This window comes from Chenopodium album, chromosome 9 (genome assembly GCF_948465745.1).
Source record: "Chenopodium album chromosome 9, dcCheAlbu1.1, whole genome shotgun sequence".
Lineage (NCBI taxonomy): Eukaryota > Viridiplantae > Streptophyta > Magnoliopsida > Caryophyllales > Amaranthaceae > Chenopodium > Chenopodium album.
The window spans coordinates 16,441,681-16,451,855 of record NC_137842.1 but is presented as its reverse complement, the minus strand read 5'-3'; the positions used below and the strand labels follow the sequence as shown (position 1 = coordinate 16,451,855).

At 37.0% G+C, this 10,175-nt stretch overlaps 1 protein-coding gene across 1 annotated transcript; it reads left to right on the top strand.

The window, feature by feature from the left end:
* The first annotated feature begins 413 nt into the window (after nt 1–413).
* LOC145558440 (L-ascorbate oxidase homolog) lies at nt 414–4,806 on the top strand. The gene is made up of 8 exons (XM_081619686.1): nt 414–967; nt 1,419–1,528; nt 2,490–2,760; nt 2,851–2,953; nt 3,040–3,385; nt 3,558–3,923; nt 4,021–4,099; nt 4,201–4,806. The coding sequence occupies exons 1-8, from the start codon at nt 818–820 to the stop codon at nt 4,405–4,407; spliced, it is 1,632 nt and encodes a 543-aa protein (XP_081475812.1). The 5' UTR covers nt 414–817; the 3' UTR covers nt 4,408–4,806.
* Nucleotides 4,807–10,175: the final 5,369 nt, after the last annotated feature.

Here is a 10,175-nt window from a genome sequence, read left to right as displayed (position 1 = left end):
CAAACCAAGACGAGTTAAAAAGATAACTTTGACCCGAACATACCCGACTCGAATAGATCCAACCCGTTGTAAGTCAATCCAAACTTTTATCCGTTTATTCGACTTGACACCCCTGTTCAGCTATTCATAAGAGTAAACACAATTAAAAAATGAAACCGTGTCAATTATTTCAAAACCGAAAAAGTGATTACGTATCATAGCTCCTAAAAAAGGCCACATGGTAATAACAGCCCCAAAGAAAACAACGTGACATAAACAGTAACGCGGAATCAAGTACCCATCCGACTACATTCAGTACAGCTCATGGAATTTAATCATCCCTCTGTCTCCAAAAACAACCTCGTCTTCTCTTCTCTTCTCTTACATTTATTTATTCACAAATCCAATGATATTACTCGCAATAAATGTACTTCACTACTACAGTAAAGTACGTATTAATGAAATCTCTTCACCCAAAATCTACTACTACAAGCTATAACACCGACAATACATACAGTTACACTAGTCCACACACCATTTTAAAATCCCATTATAATAATTAATCATTTTATTTACAAAGTATTTATTTATTATTCCGAATCCGCGCTTCTTTGCTTTATAAAAAGATATCCATAATTCAAAAAAAGAAAAAAAGAAAGAAAGCATTCATTCCACCTTGCTTTATCCATGAATAAACTGTACATTATATAATTAGATCTGTAACTTAACATACAAGTTCTCTTCTACCTAAGTTCATCGATCATCATACACCCTTTGCTTTTTTTTTTTTTTTTTTTTTTTTTTTTTGGCTCCTAGTTACTCACCGAGTCACTAAGAAATGAGTGATCTAAAGAAGAAGAGTGTGTTATTGTTATTTTTAGTGGTGTTATTGACAATTATTGGAAGCAGTTTAGCTGAGAGTCCTTACAGATTTTTTACATGGAATGTTACTTTTGGTGATATTTATCCTCTTGGTGTCAAACGACAGGTACGTCTTTCTTTGTTTGTTGATGTTATATTGTAATTTAATGAGCTCGTATTCGTCACGTTTAATTAGGTTGTACTTGACAAGGTTATTCTTGGAGTTATTGGAAAATTTTGTCTTAGGAAAAATAAAAATATTGAATATTACAAATTTTATGTAGTTTTCATTGTGTATACGAGTGCACTTAAGTATATTGAAACTCGATAGGTAGGGGATTGAGTCAAAATGTCTGGAAAAAGTTGTTACATTGTCGAATATAGTAGTAATAGTTTACAATCAAATTTTTCAATGTGTTACATCAATCGTAAAGGTTATTTTGATAAATTAAGTCCGAGGTATTTGTAAAAAGATAAGAGGGTGTAATCTAATGGTTCTATTCTGTGGAGGATAATCTGTGATTAGTTGTTTGTTGTTGATAATATTTTAATGGGTTGGTTTAATTTTGATGAAACAGGGGATTTTAATTAATGGGCAATTTCCAGGACCACCAATTGAGGCAGTCACCAATGACAATTTGATTATTAGTGTATTTAATAGCTTGGATGAACCATTCCTCCTTTCCTGGTAAATTCTTGTTTTCCCATCTTTTGATTTGATCTAGTTTTTGCCCATTTACTCAATGTTGATTGTACATATTAGAATTGGAGATGAAGAAATTGTTAACCAATTATTGAACTTATTCATTTATTTATTTATTTGTAATTGCATTTTTGCACTCATGTACATAGAAATTCTTTTTTTTGGCTGTATGAATGTCAACTAGCCTTATGGTAAAATCTTGATTGGATCGCGTGTTCGAGCGTGAGTCAATTCCCTTTGTTGATATTTAGAAGAATCAGTGCTTTCTTGTTAGTGATTGCAGTATGTTTTAGGTTGTTGCAATATGATGTTGATATATATAGTATATGGTAGGTTATTGTATTATAAACCTTTGCCAGTTTCCAGTTTTGACAGAAATTTATTGATGATTCTAAATTGAGGCACTGAGGCAGTAGTATGATTGTATTTTGTATGAAGTATATTGTCTTTACGCGGGCAAATGTTGAGTTCTGTCTCTAAAAATAAATCGCTTACATTATACAAAAGTGTGTTTTTGACCAAATGTTTACTGAAGGATTTTCACCTACATAATGAATCAGTATAAGGCAAATTGTTTGGGAAATCAGCATGGTGAAGTTTTACACTTACATAGCTCCATAAGATGGTTAATCTTGTGTTATAAAGGAATAGGCTATTGCGTATAACAGCTCCGAGTAGTTGACATGGACTCTTAATTGAGAGATTATGATCGAATCCTTACAATTCTTTCGTTATCTTAGTTTAATACAATGCAGAGCATGTATCTTTATACACATCTGGATCCCGGTCACCAAAGGGCCAGACCTGATAATTGTGCAATAAAGCCTTTTATTACACATTGCCACATTGGGTGGGCGACAGTAACCAATGGAAAACAACTTGTAGGTTTGCTGTATTTGGAATGTAATCTGAGATTTTTGAGGTTTTCTTTTCTGAATGGATGTAGGAATGGCATACAACAGAGAAGAAACTCGTGGCAGGATGGTGTATACGGAACAAATTGTCCTATTCCTCCTGGGCAAAATTTTACATATGTCCTCCAAGTTAAAGATCAAATTGGTAGTTACTACTACTTCCCGTCCCTTGCTTTCCACAAAGCTGCCGGAGGTTATGGTGGCATCAGAATTGATAGCCGACCCTTGATACCTGTCCCCTTCCCTCCCCCTGCCGGAGACTTCACCGTTCTTGCTGGGGACTGGTATAAAATGAATCACACAGTAAGTGGAATACTTTGAAATGATATGAATTTTACTTGTCGGACTAAATGTTCATGTATTGAATCCTCCTCCCACTTTCCTAATATGCAGGATTTAAAAGCGATATTAGATGGTGGACATGATCTGCCTTTCCCTGATGGACTTGTCATAAATGGACACGGATCAAATGGAAATACTTTTACAGTTGATCAAGGTACTTGTTTAGGAGACAAAATGGATTTAAATTTTATTGCAGAGAAAATGCTTATAATAATTGGTGGGTGATTGTTTTGGTAACAGGCAAAACATACAGATTCAGGATATCTAATGTTGGGACAGCAACGTCGATCAATTTTAGAATCCAAGGACACAAATTGATACTAGTAGAGACAGAGGGAGACCACACTCTTCAAAATACCTATTCATCCCTTGATGTGCATCTGGGACAATCGTATTCAGTACTCGTTACAATGGACCAACCTCCACAGGATTACTACGTCGTTGTCTCAACCCGTTTCACCTCTCAAGTACTTACCACCACCTCCACTCTCCACTACAGTAACTCAGCAGCTGGTGTTACAGGCCCTCCTCCTGGCGGGCCCACAACTGAGATTGATTGGTCTCTAAACCAAGCCAGATCCGTCAGGTACTTAAGTCTGATTCAGTTTCTTTTATTCAAAGTATCTTCTTGAATCTTGCCAGAGTTTGTTTTTAGTTTTTATTATGAATATTAAGATATAAATGTCTGTTGTACTGATGTAGAACTTGGCGATTTACACTCATATTTTGTTGTTTTGCTTCTCTTGGAAAAAATTCAGGCAAAATTTGACAGCTAGTGGACCAAGGCCTAACCCTCAAGGTTCTTATCACTATGGGATGATCAATACTACACGTACAATCAGGCTAGCAAATTCAGCTCCAGTGATTGATGGAAAGCAGAGATTCGCCGTGAATGGTGTGTCTTTTATCCCAGCAGATACACCACTTAAGCTTGCCGACTTCTTCAAGATTTCAGGTGTTTTTAGCCTTGGAAGCATCTCTGACAGTCCTAGCTCTAATGGCGCAAGTCAGCAGACTTCTGTCATGGCTGCTGACTACCGAGCATTTGTTGAAGTTGTCTTTGAGAACTCTGAAGACACTGTCCAGTCTTGGCATATTGATGGCCATGTTTTCTTCATTGTTGGGTACTAAATTTTTATACTAGTTTGTTTCCATTAGCTATATGTACAGAAACTCAGTATATTTCAGAGTCTGATTTTATTGTTATGTGAATTTGACCAGAATGGAAGGAGGACAATGGTCGACTGATAGCAGATCGAGTTACAATCTAAGAGATGGTATTTCGAGATGCAGTGTGCAGGTAAGTTTTACCCAAGAGAATTTATGAACAACTATTTCTAGGCATCTTAAACAATAAATGTATACACCTAAACTAATTTGCTATCTTGTTTATGATAACAGGTATACCCAAATTCATGGACTGCAGTTTATATGCCACTGGACAACGTCGGAATGTGGAATATAAGATCTGAAAATTGGGCACGCCAGTATTTGGGGCAGCAGTTCTATCTTCGGGTGTATTCTCCTGCTAATTCATGGAGAGATGAATATCCGATTCCAAGCAATGCACTTCTCTGTGGCCAAGCTGTAGGACACAAAAAACCTTGATTCCCAGATTTTGCCTTAATTGCTTCCAGGTGACAATGTGACATGGAATTGCTTATGGAGATGGATCAAAGCTAGAAGAAATATACTCAAACACCAGGCCTACTCGCTTATATGAGAGGCTTCGGCAGTTTAAATTAGCATTGTATTACAGTCTATTGAATTTTTTACTACCTTTGTCCGTATTTTGTTGTCACATTATGAATTTTTATTACACGGTGACAATTATTTTCGAACAAAGGGAGCAAGTAAATCAGATGGAGTGACTTTCACTATGTTGATTACATTTTTTTTTTTTTTTATTTATATTTTATTTTTACTGTGTAATGAATTATGCAGAAAGACTCAGTATAGTGATTGCTAAACTTAGTAGACATGCTATAAGAATTATCAATTATGAAACTCCCAATCTTCCGGAGAATTATTATAGGATATTTTGTCAAATAACACCTTTTAAGTGTGTTTTGTTGTGAGAAAACACCTTATAAAATATTTTTTGTGAAAACACACCTAATACCAGAAATTATTTGTGAAATAACACCTTAAGGCGGTTTCCGACATGTTGACTTGGTTTTACGGTGTTGACTACCACGTGGGAGTCACGTGCACCAACTTACCCCCCTCCCTTCTAATTTTTTACCCTTTCTTTCCCTCTAACTTTATTTTCTCTCTCCTCTCAATTTCTTCCCCAATTAACCCCCTGCTCTTCCACCCAAACTCCATTGTTCCCCTTTGAAGAAGATGAACTCCAAATTTGAGCTCCAATTTATGCAAATATACTCAATTGGCATAATTACGAGGCAGTTATGTAAGTAGCATTAATTAAAGACTTATTCCATTAATTTTGTTGATTTTGCGAATCATCGTAAGTTAGGGCTTTAAATTGAAATTAGGGTTTTTTAATTTGGGGGTCAATTAATCTTAGCAATGTTCTATAGGATGGAGGTAGTAGTAATGTCAAGGCTTCCCTTTTTTACCCATGGCAGACACAAAGAAAAGGACAGAGAAATTTAGGCAAATACTCAAACATAAATTGAGTAACAAATGAGAGGAGAGATAAATTTTTACACTTACCCAATTCCTTGGCCGAATTTAAACCACGAATTGAAGCAGTTAATTTGTCACTACCATGGCCTAGCAACTTCCAGAAGCTTTTAATGGTGATGTGAGCAGCAACACAGAGAGAAGCAATTGAGAGGAGAGAGAAACAAATTAAGAGGAGAGAGAAAATAGAGTTGGAGGGAAAGAAAGGGTAAAAAATTAGAAGAGAGGGGGGTAAATTGGCGCAGGTGACTCACACGTGGTGGTCAACGCCGTGAAACCAAGTCAACATGTCTGAAACTACCATTAGGTGTTATTTTACAAATAATTTCTGGTATTAGGTGTGTTTTCACAAAAAAAAAAACTTATAAGGTGTTTTCTCACAACAAATCACACTTAAAAGGTGTTATCTGACAAAATTTCCATTATTATATATCAAACTGAAGAATATTGTGAATTATTTTATTATTTTTAGATGTTTTTCATTATGTTTTGTTTTATTATGGGGGCAAAAATTCGTCACTTTCTTTGGAGGCTAGCACCAATACGTTGTCCGTGCACAACCTACTCTTTAAATTTTAGAAGGCATTTGGTGGATTCAGGTGCGTGCCCATGGTGCTCTGTGGAGGCCGAAACTGCTGGCCATGCTATCTTTGGTTGTGCTCGTGTTCGAGAACTCTGGAGGACACCAGGGGAGAACCTAGCAAAATACTGTTCAGATGAACTCGGTCAGAGGGACCCACGCCCGCGCATCGCATTCCCCAAGTCTACGAGTCCCGAGGCCGACCCGGCTCGACGCGCGTGCGTGGTATAACACCCACCTCCCACTCACTCAACTAAGTAGTGCTTTTAGCACTACTGTATAAAAACAAGGGAAAATACTCTTCCCCAACCAATGTGGGACTTTATCCTTTCATTTGTTTTTCTCTCTCTTTGTTTTTGCTCAACTCTCTTGTTCTATATCAAGAACTTCCAACAAGTTGGAGGAACTTAGACCCCAAAATCAAGCAGCTAGGAATTTGTTAAAGATTTTAAGGGGTATTAATAATCGAATTTGCTAAAAGAAAGTAAACACAATCTCCAAATGAATGATTCAAGGGCTATAAAAATAATTATAAATCGAAGAGCAAATATCAAAAATAAGAGAGACATTTCTGAGTAAGGACGAAATGATGTCCTTAAGAACGACATAAATTAGTGATTTTAGTATAAAAGTGTAGTAAATTGATTAGACGATGTGTGAATAAATTCTATTAGAAAGAGCATCCTATTTATAATGATTTGTAAGTCTAATAAAGGTTTTTTTTTTTTTTTTTTGACAAGAAGTCTAATAAAGGTAAATATTGAAGAATCTTCGTTATTATGGTAATGTTTACAATATTGATTGGCATGTTCATCTTTTAGGAAGTGTTGACTTGGTGATTGATATTTCCTTTATTTGCTCCCTCAATCTCTCTCTCTCTCTCTCTCTTTTTTTATTTATTTATTTATTTATTTATTTTTTGACACAGGTCCCTCAATCTTGAGAGAGCCTTTTCTGTACACTCGGGTAATTTGCTCATTATTTTTTGCTCATTTAAATGAGCAAAAATTAATGAACAAATAATTTGGGTGTATATAACAAATTCTACAATCTTGGGATGTAATTGTGCTAACTGCTCAAGCCTTCATTACAAGTCATCAAATGGTTTGACCTTTGATGGGAAGCACCTTTCTCAGAAAGGCGGTTGACTTACTCAAAATGGTGCAATTAAGTCCATACTGTCCATGCTCAGTTGGGACTGTTGTGCGAATAATATTTTGTCAATCAAGTTATTCCTTTCCTGACTGAGCTTTATTTGATTGATTCTATAGTCTTAATCGATTTCATAAATAAGATCTTGAAAAATTATCAATGGTACATCACCCAAGGTTCGAGAGTTTATCAATGGTACACCTACTTTACTATTGTTTATCAGTGGTACACTCAAGGTTTAACACACTCATCTTCCGTAACCACTCCGTTAAACAAATGTTAATTCTATTCTATATTTGGCTTTTTTCGATTTTTTTAACTTAAAACAATCCCTCCTTTTTTCCGCTCTTTACTTTCCCTCCCCTCGAAATCGAAACATTACCTTAAAATCACCACTTCCATTCATAGGCAATGGATCACAATATTTATTTTCTGTAAGTAATGGTACACCACCATTCCCATAACACTCATCTCCTATCTGACTCATCCCTTCCAAAGGAAAATTAATCAAATAGTTATGATGACCATGCATAGCAGCATAACTGACCCGAACGAATCCGCTAGATTACTACCTCCCCTAATCGGCTAATCCTTCCCAATCTAAAACCGTTAACACCCTTCTCAAGTTTGTGCACCGAAGATTGAAACCCTCCCTATTACCAGAAAACCCATTAAAACCCTTTAAAACCTCAAAATTCTCGGTCACATTACATTCATTCCCCTTAAAAACATTCGAATCTCTATGAAACTGTCCAACAACATCGGAATTTCCAACACTTAACTTCTGAAAATCTGTTGCTAAACCCAGTTCATAAAATAATTGATCAAAAGGGTTTACTGATGAAGAAGATGATCTACAAAAAGGGTTAACTGTGCATTAGATAAAGTTTCATATTCATAGGAAAATTATTGTTTTTATTATTATTATTATTATTATTATTATTATTATTATTATTATTATTATTATTATTATTATTATTATTATTATTATTATTATTATTATTATTATCTCAAAAACAAAAGTCATACAACCTACAATAAATTAGTGGGAAGCCGAGATACAATCTGGGCCCCCACTCCTCTAGCTATTGCAAATCCTACCCTAGTGAAGATATGAGCTGCAGCACGAGCCCCAATGTCTTGCGTCGTCGAGAACCTTTGAATCCGCTTCAGTAACGCAACAACCTCTTTCTCTAATTCCCCAAGCGAAGAAAAGGAGAAGGGAATGAAACCATATCCAATCGCCTGACATCGAGCTTCATACTTAACCCGCTTCCGATGAGCTGCATCAGCCACAACCCGCCCAGGAATGAAGTCAGATAGCCCTGACTGTGTCAAAGGAGAAGACCCTGTCAAATCAACACAGACATCGCGACCACGATCCCATGAATAAAGTAACACATCCGCGGGTCTGAGGGCCTCGTCGTTCCCTCCGGCCAACCCAATGTCAACCTCTTTTCTCGCTGAAATCCCAGAACGATAGCAAACATCAACAAGGGTATCCCGAACAACATTATGCCGATGTTTAATACCCACAATACCAGCACAAGACACTGCGTGATCACCGAAAATATCTCCAGCAAAAACCCTCGAACAAGCAGAGCACAACGTCGAGATAGAGAACAATGGTACACCCAACCGATAGGACAACACACAGCGATAAGTCTTGGATATTATTATTATTATTATTATTATTATTATTATTATTATTATTATTATTATTATTATTATTATTATTATTATTATTATTATTATTATTATTTACACTTATCCTCACAAACTTTAACTAATGGATGTTATCTAATTATCTAATAGTGTATAATACTTGAATTTAGAACAATATACAATTTGATAGATAGCTACGTAATTATAGGCAACCAACACCAAAACAAACTTTATCTAATGCAATTTGTTATGCAATTTGATACAACCGTATTTATAGTTTATAGTATGCATCTATTATCTTATCTAATACAATATTTATAATTTGATGCAACTTGTAGTTTTTTTTTTTTATTTTTTTTAAAAAAGGAAATTTTCACATTTGCTAACAGCGAAAAGACCCTGCTTTACATTTACTACCGCTTTAATTTTTTATTTTATTTTACTACCACCCAAATCCCAGAATTTTAGATATCACTACCATTTGCCTGATATCGTTACTATTTCCGTTAGTGGAGCCCAACCACCGTCCAACCACCTCGCCGCCACCGCTCCATCTTCAACCACCCTCATTGTCACCATCCAACCTCCATTTCCCATCAACACCGGCGCCCAAAGAAGCCCACAGCAGTCGCGACCTCCACCAGCAGCCCACGACAGCCGTGACCTCCACCAGCAGCCCACCTCCTTCCCAAACGCCACCAACATCTCTTCACCTTCACACAACCACCAACAATGCACCCATCCTTCCACCACGCGAACAACCGCAATCACCTCGCCACCAATTCCCCTAACCGAAAACGACTCCGGTCCACTTCCCCCCCTGAATCGACCCCCTCCCCTTCTCCCACCCAAAAACTGTTACCAATAACCTAAACCCACTCTGCGAAACCACCCAAAACGGGTTTTAGGGTTTCGTTTTCACCCGTTTAGGGTGGTTTCGGGCAGCGTGAAGTTTGGGAAATGGTGGAGGTGGTGGTTTCGGTGGGTGGTGGTCTGGGTTCGTGGGTTTCTGTGGGTGGTGGTCTGGGTTCGTGGGTTTCTGTGGGTTTGTGGGTGGTGGTGGTCTGGGTTTGGGGGTTAGGGTGGTGTCATGGTGGTGATATGGGGCGTTGCCAGGTTTGGGGGTTACGGTGGTGTCGGTGGTGGTGGTCTAGGGGTTCGCCGGCGTCAAGGGAATGTTTGGGCGCCGGCATAGGGAGGGTGTAAGGTGGCTGTTTGGTGGTTTCGGTGGTTGGGGATTTTTTTTTTTTGTTTTTTAAGTTTTTTTTTTTATAAATAAATTAAATTAATATTTAATGAAATATTGGGCCCGATTTTACTGAACCTTAAC